At 43.5% G+C, this 16,816-nt stretch overlaps 1 protein-coding gene across 1 annotated transcript in view; it reads left to right on the forward strand.

Moving 5' to 3' along the window:
- Window positions 1-16,816, forward strand: part of SFMBT1 (Scm like with four mbt domains 1) — a 99,795-nt gene that overhangs the window by 51,690 nt on the left and 31,289 nt on the right. Inside the window, exons 3-5 of the mRNA XM_081106150.1 lie at window positions 7,069-7,163; window positions 12,686-12,926; window positions 16,602-16,690. Of these exons, the coding sequence (XP_080962276.1) occupies window positions 7,069-7,163; window positions 12,686-12,926; window positions 16,602-16,690 (425 nt within the window). The remainder of the gene's footprint in view (window positions 1-7,068; window positions 7,164-12,685; window positions 12,927-16,601; window positions 16,691-16,816) is intronic.

Consider the following 16,816-nt stretch of genomic DNA (forward strand, 5'->3'; position numbering starts at 1 on the left):
TACATTCACATGCAAAAGCCTCTGCCGCAGCCTGGGTGGGGCGGAGTCTCAGGGAGTCAAAGGGGCGGAGAAAGACGCTATGGCTGATTCTCCACGCCCGGAGTCGCGCGTCTCAGTGTCCCGGTAACGGCTGCAAGCACCTCTGAGGGAAATCCGCCCTCAAGTTCGCCCGCTGCTGCCTGACAGACCAGCCTCTCCCCGTATGAGTCCTGGGTCCCCAGAGACTTCCCGGAACCGGAGTTCAGAGCAGTTGGGAGCTTGTGATTCAAAAAGACAGCCGCGTCCTCAGGTGCCACCCCCTTTCCGCGCGTGCAAGCCGCCGCCGTACCTCTGCACTCCACCTCCACAGCTCCTCTGGCTCTCAGCGTGCTTTTCTTTTCTTCTAGTTGTAGAAATTACACTCAGCCAGCCTTCCTGTTGTTTTGGACGATGTTTGCTCCATCCTTTGGGATAATTTTCAATTGTTGTGTGGGGCGACTATTTCCCGGTGTTTATCTATGCCGCCATCTTGGTTTCTCCTCTTGATAGTTACTTTTGAATTATTTTGAAATAATTATATATTCATAAGAAGTTGCAAAGATAATACTGACAGGTCCCCAGTATCCATCACCAGTTTCTACCGTTAGTTAAGTCGCATATAAGTATAGTATAGTGTAAAAGCCAGGATTGACATATTTAAAAAGTGTATGTAGTTTTCTGTCATTTTATCACATACTAGAAGCCTGGTGCATGAAATTCGTGCACTTGTTGGGGCGGAGGGGGGGGGGGTGGCCCCTCAGCTCAGCCTGCGCCCTCTCGCAGTCCAGGGCCCTCGGGAGATGTCCGACTGACGGACATCCTGAGCGCTGCCACGGAGGCAAGAGAGGCTCCCGCCACCGCCGCTGCCCTCGCCAGCCGTGAGCCCAGCTTCTGGCTGAGCAGTGCTCCCCCTGTAGGAGTGCACTGACCACCAGGGGGCAGCTTCTAAGTTGAGTGTCTGTCCCCTGGTGGTCAGTGCGCATCATAACGACTGATCATTCCGCTGTTCAGTTGATTTGCATATTAGCCTTTTATTATATAGGATAGATTCCTGTAACCACCACCTCAGTCAAGATACAGAACTACTCCATAACCACAAAGAGCTCCCTATTCTGCCCCTTCATACTTACACCTACTTTCCTTCCCCCAGCCTTCCCTAAGTCAGGCAACCATTAGTCTGTTCTTTATCTCTATAATTTTGTCATTTCAGGAATGTTACACATATAGAACCACATAGTATGTGATTTTTTGAGGTTGCTTTCATCACTCAAATAATGCCCTTGAGATCCATCCAAATTTTTGCACATATCAATAGTTTGTTTCCTTTTATTGCTGAGCAGTGTTCTATGGATATACTACAGTTTGGTTAACTATTCATCTACTGTTGTACGTTTTGGTTGCTTCCAGTTTTGGGCTACTAAAAATAAAGCTGCGCCCTAACTGGTTTGGCTTAGTGGATAGAATGTTGGCCTGTGGACTGAAGGGTCCCGGATTCGACTCCCGTCAAGGGCATGTACCTGGGTTGCGATCACATTCCCAGAAGGAGGTGTGCAGGAAGCAGCTGATCGATGTCTCTCTCTCATCAATGTTTCTAACTCTCTATCCCTCTCCCTTCCTCTCTGTAAAAAAATCAATAAAATATATTTAAAAAAAATAAAAATAAAGCTGCTTGTGCAATAGTATACATCAGATTTCATTTTTCTGGGGTACATGTCTAGGAACACAATTGCTGGATCATACGTTTAATAAAGAAACTGCCAAACTATTTTCCAGGATGACTATACTATTTTACATTCTCACCATCCATGTATGAGAGATTTAGTTTCTTCTCATTCTCACTATCATTTGTTATTGTCACTATTTTTTATTTAACTCTGATGGGCATCTAATAGTGACAGCTTATCCTGATCTTAATTTGCATTTTCCTAGTGGCTAGTGATGTTGAACATGTGCTGTATCCTCTTCAGCACAGTGTCTCCATTTATTTGGTTCATTTATGGTTTATCTGCCTTTTGTTTTTTTAAATATATATTTTTATTGATTTCAGAGAGGAAGGGAGAAGGAGAGGGAGATAGAAACATCAATGATGAGACAGAATCATTGACTGGCTTCCTCCAGCACGCCCCCTACTGGGGATTGAGCCTGCAACCCGGGCATGTGCCCTTGGCTGGAATCGAACCTGGGACCCTTCAGTCTGCAGGAGGATGCTCTGCCCATTGAGCCAAACCAGCTAGGGCCTTTTGTTGTTTTTTTCTATCCTCACCTGAGGATATTTTTCCATTGCTCTTTAGAAAGAAAGAGTAGAGGGGAGGGAGGAAAAGAGAGAGAGATACATTAATTGGTTGCCTCCCACACAAGCCCCTACCGACTAGGACCGGGGATCAAACCCACAACCCAAGTACGTGCCCTTGACCAGGAATTGAACCTGAGACCCTTTGATGTGCGGGATGATGTTCTCACCAGCCAGGGCTATATGTCTGCTTTTTAATTAATAATTATTTCTTTAAACATTGAGCTTTAAAAAAAACAACTTTATTTAAAGAGGTATTTTTCTTTTTTTGAGGTATAATTATGCCCTTATAGAGTGTACAGTTCAGTGGCTTTCAGCATATTCACAAAGTTTTGTGACCATCACTAGTATTTCTAAAACATTTTCATCACCCCCTAAAAGAAACAGTTAGCAATTGTTTCTTGCCCCACTCAGCCTTTGGCAACCACCATTAGTCTCCTTTCTGTCTGTATGGATTTACTTATTTCTGCTTCCTTTTGATTAATGTTTATTTACATGGTATATCTTTTTCATTCTTATACCTTCAATCTACCTATATATCATTATATTTGAAGTTTCTTATAACAGCACATAATCTTTTTTTAAATTTCAGTCTTATAATTATTGTGTATTTAGAACTTATACATTTAATGTAATTATTGGTAAGTTAGGGCTCAAGTGTGCTATTTTTGTTCATCTGTTTTCTGGGATTATTTTTGTTTTCTACCCCCTGCCTTCCTGTGTGTTACTTGAATATTTTTTTTTAGAATTCCATTTAGATTTGTCTATAGTGTTTTTTAGTGTATCTTTTTGTATAGCTTTTTAGTAGTTGCTCTAGGTATTACATTTTATGTACATAACTTATCAGTCTGTTGGTATCATCATTTTATTGGTTTGAGTCACATGTAGAAACTTTACCTATTTTTATGTCTTTACCTTGTAATATAATTATCATAAATATTTCCTCTTCATATTTTGAGAACCATATCAGATATTAAAATTTTTGTTTCAACTTTCAAACATAATTTAGAAAACTCGAGGAGAAGGAAAATATTTTTAAATATTTTTAGTTTTTCCATTGTTCTTATGATACTATTTTATTATTTATTTCTACTGTTCATTAAAAATATAAACAGCCATAGCTGGTTTGGCTCAGTGGATAGAGCGTCAGCCCACGGACTGAAGGGTCCCGGGTTCTATCCCGGTCAAGGGCATGTACCTCAGCTGCAGGCTCAGTCCCCGGCCTTGGTCTGGTTGGGGTGCATGCTGGAGGCAAATGGTCTATGTGTCTCTCTCATATCCGATGTTTCTCTCTCTGTCTCTCCCCCTCCCTTCCACTCTCTCTAAAAATTAGTGGGAAAATGTCCTTCAGTGTGGATTAACAAGAAAATTAAAAATAAATAAACAAATAGGTGTACGTACAGATATGTTTATTTCTATACCTCTCTCACCATACACAAAAGTAGAGATACAATAAAAACTGATTTGTAGTTTCCAGTTTCACTGAATATATACTGGGAAGCATCCCACATCAGTACGCAGAAATTGTTCTCATTCCTTTTTACAGTCGATAGTGCTGGATGTATAAGCCATAGACCGTTCAGCCAGTTCCTCATTGATGGACATTAGGTCTTTGCAGTCTTGATTCATAAGTAGCACTGTAGTGAATAGCTTTGTACATATGTCTTTTTGTATTTTGCCAGCATATCTTTGGAATAGATTCCTAGAAGTGGGATTGCTGGATCAAAAGGTAAATACATATATCATTTTGCTAGATATTGCCAAGTTTTCTTTCACTAGGGCTGTGTCATTATGCTTTACCTGCTTAACTATAGCCTCACCATAGAGTATGTTGTCAAACTTTGGAATTTTTCCCAATGTGATATTTCAGTGCAGTTTTAATTTGCATTTCTCTTAAAAATGAGTCGATTTGCATATCTTTCCATATGTTTCAGGACCTTTGAATTTCTTTTTTATAAATTTCTTTTCCTGTATTTTGCTCATTTTTCTATCCAGTCATTAACCTGTTTCTTCTCTGTTTTTTAATAGTTTTTAATGTATGAGAAACTTTAGTTCCTTAGCTCATTATTTTTATTGTTGTTGTTTATTTTTATTTTTAAGGTAGCATGCTGTTTCGGGGACTAGGGTCCTTGTTAAGCACCATGAGTGTTCAGCCATGCTATGTTTTAGTAATGGAAATTGACTTTCTACTGGCCCATACTTCTAGGAGATTTCCAATGTGGTCTTTGTTGGCTTATTATATTTCTAGTGAAAAATTGCAAATACATAAAAATGAATGGGAAACAATGTAAGAACACCCACATAGCTTACCCTGAAGAATTAATGAATGTTAACACTGTCTTACATTTGTTTCCATTGTTTTATTGTGGTAAAATATCCATTGTACACAGTTTACAATTTTAACCATTTTTAAAAGAGTGTACTGTTCAGTGGCATTAAGTACATTCATATTGTTGTGCACTCATTACCACAGTCTATCCCTAGAACATTTTTCATTTTCTCAAACTGAAGCTCTATACTCGTTAAACACAAACTCCCCATTCTCGTTGCCCCACAGTTTTGGAAACTACCGTTTTTCTTTCTGCCTCTGTGAATTTGACTATTCTGGCTACCTCGTGTAAGTGGAACCATACAGTATTTATCCTTTCGCAGGTGGCTTATTTCACTTAGCATAATGTCCTCTAGGTTCATCCATGTTGTATTATGGTCAGAATTCCTTCTTTTTTTAAAAGACTGAATAATACTCCATTGGATGGATGTATCACATTTTAATTTCTTCTTCTGTCGATGGATACTTGGGTATTGTGAATATTGCTGCTATGAACATTTGTGTACAGATGTCTGTTTAATTCTGCTTTCACTCCTTTTGGATATATACCCAGAAGTAGAATTGGTGGATCCTATGGTAATTGTATTTTTAATTTTTGAGAAACCACCATATAGTTTTCCACAGTGGCTATACCATTTTCCATTCCAACACCAGCAGTGCACAAGATTCTAATTTCTCACTTCCTTGCCAACATGTGTTTTCTGCTTTTTGTGTTAATCCTCACCTGAGGATATTTTTTCTGTTGCTTTTCAGAGAGAAGAGTGGAAAGGAGGGTATGGGGGGGCGTGGAGAGAGAGAGAGGGAGAGGGAGAGGGAGGGGGAGAGGGAGAGAGAGAGAGAGAGAGAGAGAGAGAGAGAGAGAGAGAGAGAGGTGAGAGAGACACATTGATTGGTTGCCTTTTGTATGTGCTGGAATCAGAGCAGGTCGCGAACCTGCAACCCTGTATACATGCCCTTGACCGGAATCAAACCCGGGACTCTTGGTCTGCAGGCCACTGCTCTATCCACTGAGCCAAATTGGCTAGGGCTGTTTTCATTTTTAAAAGTACATAAGTACTAGATAGGCACAACCCAGTTTATGCCTCTTTAGTACTTTTTTTTAAAATTTTTTATATATTTTATTGATTTCTTACAGAGAGGAAGGGAGAGAGATAGAGAGTTAGAAACATCGATGAGAGAGAAACATCGATCAGCTGCCTCCTGCACATCTCCTACTGGGGATGTGCCCGCAACCCAGGTACATGCCCTTGACCGGAATCGAACCTGGGACCTCTCAGTCCACAGGCCGACGCTCTATCCACTGAGCCAAACCGGTTTCGGCTTCTTTAGTACTTTTTAGTACTTCTCTTCTAATCATGTTTTCTCCTCTCCATCCCCAAAGGCAGCACTGTTCATTGCAAACTTACTAGTGCCAGGCATTGTTATGGGCAGTGGGGATACAAAGTTCCTGTCTTCATAGAGCTTGTTTTCTAAAGGGGAAGATAAAAGACATGGTGTACTGTCCAACAGGGAGGAATGCCTTGAAGATCAGAAAGCAGAGCCTGGGAGTTTTCTGCTGTGGGCACTGCTTGGAAGGCCTTTTTGGAGACAACGGAGTAGAGGCTTGAATGCAGTGAAGGTGTGAATGACACTGGGAGATCAGTAGTGGGGCTGCGGAAATAGCAAATGCAGAGGCTTTGAGGAAAGAACATGATTCGATTAAAAAAAGAATAAACTCAGTGTCACTTGAGTGCAGTGAGCAAACGAGGCTGGTTGGGAATGAAGAGGCAGGGTAGGTTGTAAGAGGGTCAGATCATGCAGCGACTTTGCAATCTCTCAAAGATTTTAGAATTTTCATCAATGTGATTAAAAAGTGAGTGTCCAGGTTAGGCCTTGGACGAGAGAGAACAATAGGAATGGTGTGAGATGTGATTAGGTTTGGGATATATTTTAAAGGTGATACCTAGAGAATTTTCTGATAGTTTGGATGTGGGATGTTAGATGTGAAAGAAAGAGAGGAAAGCAAGAATATCACATTTTTTGGATTGAGCCAAAATATCGACGAGGGTATGTTTTACTTAGTTGGAGAGTACTAAGGAAGAATTCAGATTAAAAATTCAAGTTGGAAATGCCTACCTATTAAGTATCTCAAATACTTAGTGTTAGGTACTAAGTACAATCCAAAGTGGTTGTAATAGTTACACTCTCACCAGCGTCATGTGATCCATTTGGGTGAAGCCCAGATGGGTCCCAACAGGAGACAGCATGTCACACCCGTGCTGTTGAGGTTCATTGACGGCCAGTGCACCAAGGGAGCCTACCATAAAGCCAGTTAACTTGTGAAGTCAATTGTAAGTCAGGTTTATTACTAAATTTATGTTTTTGCACCTTGAGTTTTCTTTAATTGGGGTTCACCTGTTTTTTATTTGTTTTATTTTGTCTTTAATTCCAGATGCTGGGTCTGGTGTGGAAGAAGTGGAATTAAGCTGGGAAGATTATCTGGAAGAGACGGGGTCCACAGCAGTTCCCTATGGATCTTTTAAACACGTGAGCAGCAACTGCATTGCTTCACTGTTTACATCTGTTTTCTTTGACTTACTATGCCATCATTAAGACAGTTTGGAGTTGTTTTAAGTTGGGGCGCTTGAAAGAACTTGAATGCCTTTTCCTGTTTTCTCCCCCTGATACCCTTATTAAGAAAACTTGATATACTCTTAAAATTATTTTTGGTTTTGTGTACTTTCCGCCACTTAATGCAGGAATTGTTTTTTTTGACTGGTCATGAATATTCCTTTATTTTTGTCAAACAATCTTTTTATAAAATGAAGATAATGTTTTTTCTTGCACTTTACATTATAACATTTTATGACTATTGGTTTGCTTATTGAAAGTAATTTCAGTAACACTGTTGTTTTCTATTATGTTGAGCAGAAATGTAGTAATGACATCCAGTCAGTCACGTGGGTGGCCTGTGCAGCACAGTCTTATACCCTAACAGCCCAGTTTAATGCCACCTGCCTGGTAGTCACTTAGTAGCCGACTTGGCTGTCAGGGTGTCGCAGTGCTTGTGTTAAGTAACCCTTATTTTACTTAGTAATGCTACATTCACGTGACTTATACATTATATTGTTATAATTGTTCTATTTTAGTATTGTTGCTAATCTCTTCCTGTGCCTCATTTATAAGTTAAACTTTATTATAGATATGTATCTATAGGAAAGAACAGATAGGTCTATGGGGTTTGGTACTGTCCAGGGATTCAGGCGTCCACTGGGGGTCTTGGCACATGCCCCTTGTGGTTAAGAGAGATGGCCCCCATGTTAGTTGTTTTAAGAGTAGTCTCCAAATATTTGTGAATTTCCTAGTTTTCCTTCTGTTACTGCATTTCAGTTTTATTCCATTTTGATCAGAAAAGATACTTTGCATGATTTCAGTCTTTTTAAATTTGAGCCTTGTTTTGTGGCCTAACATTATGGTCTGTCCTAGAGAACATGAGAAGAATGTATATCCGCTGTTGCTGAGTGGGGGGTTCTGTTAATGTCTGTTAGTTCTCATTGGTTTATAGTCTTGTTCAAGTCCTCCATTTCCTTTCTGTCTGGTGGTTCTATCCATTATTGATTGTAGGGTACCAGTTTGTTTAGAGATCAGCATAACCTTGATATCAAACCTAACATGAGTATTTTAGGAAAGGAAAATTAATTACAGAGCAGTGTCACTCATGAAGACTGATGCGTAAATATTTGCATACAAAATAATAGCAAACTGAATGTAGCTGTATTTAGAAAGAATAATACATTAATAACAAGTTGATTTTTCCAGGAATGCAAGATAGTTTAACACTTAAAAATCATCCAGCATAATAATAGTAGCAGAATAAAGGAGAAAAATCACATTATCATGTCATTATATAAAGAAAAATTATTAATAAAATTTCATACCCATTATGATAAATTTTTAGCAAACTGTAGATGGGAATTTTTTTAAACTTTAATAAAGGATCTCTACCCCAAAAAAATTTACAGGAAATTTTATTAATGGTAATATAATGCATGCTTTCTTTTTAATATGGAGCAAGACAAAGATACTGATTAGCATGACTTTTGTTTGATACTGTTATAGAGGTTCTAGCCAGTACAGTTAGGTTAAAAAAACACAGTAAAATGTATAAGAATTAGGAAGGAAGGGAAAAAATGTTATTTTTGCAGATAAATAAAATAATTTTAAGATATAATAATTAATGAGTAATTTCAGCAGATTATTTAATACAGGATAGCATAAAAAAATCTATTATATTCCTATATACCAGCAACAAACAAAAATGAAAGATGTTATTTACAATAACATTTTTAAAAAAGTTAAATGGCTAGTAGTTAAATGTAACAAAAATTTGCAAAGAAACTTCAAATCATCTATACTAATAAAAGGGTAAAATGCAAATTGGTCATGACACCCTAACAGTCATGACCGGATATGCTAATTATTCACGATCAGTATGCAAATTGACTATCACTCCAACACACAAAGATGGCCGCCCCCAAGTGGCCAAAGATGGCCACCACAAGATGGTCTGCAGGGGAGGGCAGTTGGGGGGGACCAGGCCTGCAGGGGAGGGCAGTTGGGGGTGACCGAGTCTGCAGGGGAGGGCAGTTGGGGGCCACTAGGCCTGCAGGGGAGGGCAGTTGGGGGGGACCAGGCCTGCAGGGGAGGGCAGTTGGGGGGACCAGGCCTGCAGGGGAGGGCAGTTAGGGGTGACTGGGCTGGCAGGGGAGGGCAGTTGGGAGTGACCGGGCCTGCAGGGAAGGGGATTTAGGGGTGACCGGGCCTGCAGTGGAGGGCAGTTGGGGGCGACCAGGCCTGCAGGGGAGGGCAGTTAGGGGTGACTGGGCTGGCAGGGGAGGGCAGTTGGGGGGACCAGGCCTGCAGGGGAGGGCAGTTGGGGGCGACAAGACCTGCAGGGGAGGGTAGTTGGGGGTGATCGGGCTGGCAGGGGAGTGGTTAGGGGGGTGATCAGGCTGGCAGGCAGAAGTGGTTAGGGGCAGTCAGGCAAGCAGGCACGCGAGCAGTTGGGAGCCAGCAGTCCTGGATTGTGAGAGGGATGTCCCAGATTGGAGAGGGTGCAGTCTGGGCTGAGGGACCCCCCCCCCCGCCCCCCAGTGCATGAATTTCGTGCACCGAGCCTCTAGTCCTATATAATAAAAGCCTAATATGCTAAGTGTCCGGTCGTCTGGTGACCAGTCGACTGTTCAACCAATCAAAGCGTAATATGCTAATGACATGCTAAGGCCGCTCAACCGCTTGCTATGACGTGCTCTGACCACCAGGGGGAATACACTCCGACCAGTAGGTGAGCTTGCTTCTGGGGTCCAGCCCATTGGGTCTGAGTGAGACGGGCTGGATATGCCCTGGAGCCCTGCTGTGGTCCCTCCCTGGCTGGCCAACCTCCTGCATCCCTCCCCAGCCCTGATCGTGCCCCAATGGGGTCCCTCAGCCTGGTATGCACCCTCTTGCAATCTTGGACCCCTTAGGGGATGATGGAAAGCTGGCTTCAGCCTGGTCCTGCAGGCCAGGCCAGGCCATGGGACCCCACTGGTGCACGAATCCGTGCACTGGACCTCTAGTAGTGTTATAATTCAGGATAGTGATTACCTTTCAAGAGTCCAGTGGGGTTAGGGGAGGATTTTTACACATAATGTGGGACTTTCCATCTCTGGCTCTCTCCTTTCCAGAGGTTGTTATTACCGTGTTGCATTTACTAGTAGTGGTCAGAGCTCCATAGTCTCCTTGTCTTTCATGGCTTTTGAAGAGCAAATTACTTATCAGTTATTTTATAGAATACTAGTGGCCCAGTGCACAAAATTTGTGCATGGCGGGGGGATGTCCCTCAGCCCAGCTTGCACCCTCTCCAATCTGGGACCCCTCGGGGGATGTCCGACTGCCAGTTTAGGCCCGATCTCGGTGGGGTAGTCGGACATCCCTCTCACAATCCAGGACCGCTGGCTTCTAGCTGCTCACCTGCCTTCCTGCCTGATCGCCCCTAACCACTCTGCCTGCTGGTCTGCTCACCCCCAACTACCCCCCCCTGCTGGCCTGCTCACCCCCAACTTCCCCCCTCTGCCTGCCTGCTCGCCCCCAACTGGCCCCCACTGCTGGCCTGCTCGCCCGCAACTGCCCCCTCCCCCCGCTGGCCTGCTCGCCCCCTTCTGCCCCCAATGCCGGCCTGCTCACCCCCAACTGCCTCCCCTGCCAGCCTGATTGCCCCCAACTGTCCCCCACTGCCAGCCTGATCACCCCCAACTTCCCTCCCCTCCTGGCCTGATAGCCCCTAACCGCCTCTGCCTCAGCCCTGCCACCATGGCTTTGTCTGGAAGGATGTCCGGAAGGTCTCCTGTCTAATTAGCATATTACCCTTTTATTTGTATAGATTCCACAATTTAGGTTTTGTTTTTCTCATGCTTAGTTCGAGTTTATGCAGATTTGGCAAAAATGTCATAAAAATGATTTTGTGCTTTTTTTGTTTTATGATATCAAGGGTGTATGATATTGATGTTTCCAGACTGGTTATGTTAACTTTGATCACTTAGTTAGGGTAGCTTTTGCCAGATTTCTTCATTGCAATGGAACTGTTTTCCCCTTTGTAGTTAATAAGAATCTTGCAGGAAGAACCTTTGAGATTATGTAAATATCATAGTCATCATAGTAATATTAGCACTGACTCATGATTCTTGCCTGCAGTGTTTACTTCTGTGGTGTTTGTCTAAAGTTGATTTTCTATTTCCATCATTTCCCCCTATTTTTATTAATTGGTCTACTCTAAGGAATTTCTGTCCCCTCTTTTCTGTTAATTATTTTTAACAGTGTGAGCTCATGGATATCCATGTAAATCGATGGGTTATAGTCTACTAACCTCATTTATTTTATTGCTCAAATTGTCCCACATGTGTCCATTGGAAGAGACTTTTAATTGGCTCTCATGTTCTTTCCAAGCGCCCCCATCATTTTTGGAGCATGTCCATGCTTCCTGGCATCACAAGATATTCCAGGCTCCTACTGTGTTTTCCTTACCCCGGAATTTGGATCAATTATTTCTCCTTGGAGCCTTTGTTCTTTTTTATTGGAGGATACTATTTAGAAATCAATATTTTAAAAACTAAGTTTGCTGTTGCTACTGAGTATCATTACTTCTATTGTCTGTCAGTTCACAGAGCTAGGAGATATATCTATGTTAACACATACATACATAGACATCTATACTTTTTTCTGCATTTCTTTCTATTTGTCTTTCTGTATGTCTATAATCATGACCTCATTCTGATACCTTGATTCCAATTCAGCACCACAAGATTCATTCTCTTCTTCCCCCTTCCTTATTTTCACTTCTTTCTCCCACATCAGGAACCTGTCTCTCATCATCTACAATATATTGATTTCTTTAATCTTAGTATACACATGCAGTAGTCCTAAAATTGCTAACCCAAACCTTTGTGACCATATAATTTTTCATCTAAATTACGACACTTTTGAGAGAGAAAGGGGCATTTTTAATTATTATTCAAAGACAACAAGTGTGAATGTAGAGTGTTTCCCAAGTTAACTGGGAAGTATAGCTCCCTACATATGGTACATGACATACTAATTTTTTATTATTATAGTTTATTTTTATCCCATCTCTTTTCTAGAGTCATAAATTTTCTCTAGAATGATCTAGAAATCACTCCTGACAGCTTAACATGTCAAATATTAAGCTGTTAAAATGGCGAACATTTAGTGATGTATTTATTTACTAGAAAACATTTCTGTGATCATAATAGACTGATGGTGGTGAAAATACTGAGTTCCACTGAGATGGAACAGGACAACATTGATGTTCCCTGCTTTGTTTGGGTCATTCCTATGAGTTAGAATTGGAATTTCTCGGGTTTCCCTTGAGAGGATTTTATTGCATTTAGTACTTCAGAATTCTAAGTCTTAAAAAGAATGTCAGCCAAAAAAAAAAAAAAAAAAAGAATGTCAGCTAAAGAAATACTCATTTGAGATACTTGCCTGCTAGTTAATAACATTTCCCTGTTCAGGTGGACATACGTTTGCAAAATGGATTTGCTCCTGGGATGAAACTGGAGGTGATTGTGAAAAAAGATCCTGAAATCTACTGGGTTGCCACCATCATTACCACCTGTGAGCAGCTGCTCCTCCTCCGCTACGATGGCTATGGAGAGGACCGGAGAGCGGACTTCTGGTGTGACATCAGGAAGGCTGACCTTTACCCCATTGGGTGGTGTGAGCAGAATAAGAAGACCCTCGAAGCCCCGGAAGGTAATAAAATACTTCCTATCGTGACATAATACGATATTGCTGTAGGAAATCTCGTCCATTATCTTTTTTAAAAATATGTATTTTATTGATTTCAGAGAGGAAGGGAGAGGGAGAGAGAGACAGAAACATCAGTGATGACAGAGAATCATTGATTGGCTGCCTTTTGCATGCCCCACACTGGGGATTGAACCCACAACCTGGGCACTTGCCCCTATCAGGAATTGAACCTTGAGCTTCTGGTTCATAGGTCAACGCTCAACCACCGAGTCACGCTGGCCGAGCATCTTGTCCATAACCTTGAGGCTTTCACTCTCCCATACACATAGGTTTTTCTAACTTCTTTTGGTTTAGCATTTTGAAGGAAAATATAAAGAATAATGCACATTCTCTTATCTTTTAAAATTATTTTCTGTGCTCCATACAGCCTCATGTTTTTGTGACACTCATAGGGAGCATCACTTACGTTCTGTGAGACCGTGAGGCTCTCTGAGTCTGAGGATGTCTTTAGGTGCGTTGGGCCAGATTGAGTCTCTTTTTTGACTTGATTGTCCTCTCTCCTCTCACCCACAGGTGATCTGAGACCTGTGAGCTAACTGAGGCTTTCTTCCAGATAAAAGCCTACTGGGAGCAGAATCCAAATTCAGTAAGACAAAGGCAGAAGGACAAAAGAGAGAGGAGTCATATAAAAGTGGAGAAAGGGAGGAGAGACTGCAGATTTATGAAAATACCAGACCTTAATATGTTTTTCTTTCAACCTCTTATGCTGATACTAGAGGCCTGATACACGAATACATGCATGGGCGGGGTCCCTTGGGGTGGTCTGCGGGGATTGGGCCCCAGCTCGTGCCCCCAGGCTCACAGCCCTGCAGCCTCACCTGGCACCCTGCCATGGCCTGGCGCCGCCCCCTCACCTGCTCCACCATCCCACCACGGTCCCACTCTCGCCTCCACTGCTGCCCGCCATGTTCCGTGCCACCCCCTGGTGGTCAGTGCACATCATAGCGAGCGGTCAAACTCCTGGTCCCCCGGTTGAATTCCCAGAGGGGACAATTTGCCAACCTGAAGAGATTCCCTCTGGGTAAAGAGAAGACAGTTGAGCATCAATGGTATAAGAGCTGCAATGGCCTGAAACATATCATATGTGACTTAGTCTATAATTTTATAATGGAACTTTTAAACAAAATTCTCATTGATCACTTTTGGATGATGGAAATATGCTGATAACTTTGAAGGCTGGTAAATACAGGGGAAGTATAAAGACAATTAAGCACATATCCTGCCTTCTTTTTGTGAACTTTAATACCTTAGGGCAGCGATTTTCAACCGGTGTTCCACAAGAATTGTTAAAACATGCAACACCTGACTATTTAGTCAGGGACACTGACCTCTTGTCCCTTAGATTGCCAAATTTAAAAATAACTGCCAATACAACAGTAGCCATCTGGTGTGAATAAAAATGATACCTATTTTTGTCAGGTCAGCAAAAAATACAGAATTCTGTGCCACAGAATTTTAATAATTAGTTTATGTGTGCCATGAGATGAAAAAGTTACCTTCTGGTAATCACACAGTTGACGGGGAGAATTTTTTGTTCATAGAAGTAGCATATTACATAGTAAACGAAGGAGGAGTGATAGAAAATTACCGTTTGTAGCCCCCAATGAATGAATGTATCTGTGTAGTGACTATTAAAAACCACTGACATCACAAAAGGAGAGACAAACAGACTGAATATGCCTCTTGCTGGAAGGATGTAACTCCACTTATTAAATACTAGAGGCCTAGTGCACGATTCGTGCACGGGTGGGGTCCACCTAGCCTGGCCCCAATCCGGGCGGATCTGGGCTGGGCCTGGCTGGGGGCGGGGGGGAGGAGACGGTGGGAGGTTAGCTAGCTGGCCTGCTCCGATCAGGGCTGGGCTGGCTGGGGGGAGGGGCCAAGGGCAATTGGCCGGCGGCCCGTCCCCAATTGGGGTGGGGTGGGGCCGATTGGGGGTGGGGCCAGATGTGGGGAGGGGCTGTGAGCAGTGGGCCGATTGGGGGCCAGTGACCTGGGGGAGGGGCCATGGGTGTTCTGTTCACTGGCCGCAGTGAACATCATAGTGACTGGTCGCTCTGGTTGTTATGGTGTTCCAGTTGCTGTCTTTTTATATATATGGATTCTTGCTCCCTTTCCTCCAAGAGTCAAATCTAAATTTGATCAAGCCTACCAATTTTATAGAAAATACTAGAGGCCCGGTGCACAAAAATTTGTGCACTGGGCGGGGGGGTTCCTCAGCCCGGCCTGTGCCCTCTCACAGTCTGGGACCCCTCGGGAGATAACGACCTGCTGGCTTAGGCCTGCTCCTGGGTGGCAGAGGGCAGGCCCAATCCCTAGGTGCAGCCCCTGGTCGGGCTCAGAACAGGACTGATTGGGGAGTTGGGACACCGCCCCATGTCACACTCAAGGCAGGGTCGATGGGGAGGTTGCGGCGCCACCCCCTGTCATGCACAGAGCAGCACCAATCGGGGTTGGGGCGCTGCCCCCTGTCACGCACAGAGCAGGGCCCATCAGGGGGGTTGAGGAGCTCCCCCCTGTCACTCACAGAGTAGGGCCGATAGGGGAGTTGGGGCACCGCCCCCTGTCACACACAGAGCAGGTTGGATCAGCAGGTTGGGGCTCCGCCACTGTCACACTCAGGGCAGGGCCGATGGGGAGGTTATGGCTCTACCCTGTCACACACAGAGCAGGCAGGGCCCGTGGGGGTGGGGGGGTTGGGGCGCCGCACCCTGTCACACACAGAGCCGCAGGGTGATCAGGGGGTTGGGGAGTTCCCCCCTATCAGGCACAGAGCAGGGCATCTTCCCCTGTCATGAACAGAGCAGGGCGGATAGGGAGATTGTTGCCCCGCCCCCTGCCACACACAGAGCCACGGGGTGATCAGGGGGTTTGGGCGCTGCCCCCTGTCACGCTGATCCCGGTGCCGGGAGGCCTTGCGGCTCCGTTGATCCCGGTGCTGTGAGGCATATTACCCTTTTACTATATAGGGTAGAGGCCTGGTGCATGTGTGGGGGCCGGCTGGTTTGCCCTCAAGGGTGTCCACACAAACAAGCATAGCTGTATTTCAATAAAACTTTATTTCAGCAAGCTGAATTCAGCCCACATGTTGTAGTTTGCTAACTTCTCCAGATCTAGATGAAAAGATTAACCATGAAGTTACAGTTGTTGAACCTAGGATACAAGATGATTCATTATACTATTTTCTCTACTTTTATATATATTTGAAAATTCCCATAATAAAAAACAAACTAGGTACCTTGTGGATAATTGTCCTTGTTTTGCATACAACTCCTACTAAACGATTCAGTTGTAGCTTTATCTAGGAGGGGTTTTTTTTGACTGCCTCCTACACATCCTCTCCTGGGGATCGAGCCTGCAATCCAGGCATGTGCCCTGACCGGGAATCAAACCCTGGCTTCCTGGTTCATAAGTCGACACTTAGCCACTGAGTCATGCTGGTCAGTCAGGCGAATTTTTATCTTACGCTCTCAAAGAGGTAAGTGTTGGACTCTTTGATACTAAAATGACCTCTACACCATTTTCACTGGTTTAATGATCTGTATTCTGTTTAGTTAGTTTCTCTGTGTTCCATGGCTGGCTATTATGAGTAATCGCTCATTTTATTCCCTCCTTTAGGCCTCAGAGACAAGGTGTCTGACTGGGAGGAGTTCCTGCGGCAGACTCTGAAGGAAGCGTGTAGTCCTCCTGTCCCGCTGCTAGAGGGCGTGAGTATGATCGCGTGCAGGATCAGTGTGGAAAACCCTTCCAGTCTTTAGTGAGATTTCCTGTCTAAGGAATCTTAAAATTAGTTGCTCATTTACTACCCTCAAGACAAATAGGCATTATTATTA

This window comes from Myotis nattereri (assembly GCF_964212035.1).
Source record: "Myotis nattereri genome assembly, chromosome: 14".
NCBI lineage: Eukaryota > Metazoa > Chordata > Mammalia > Chiroptera > Vespertilionidae > Myotis > Myotis nattereri.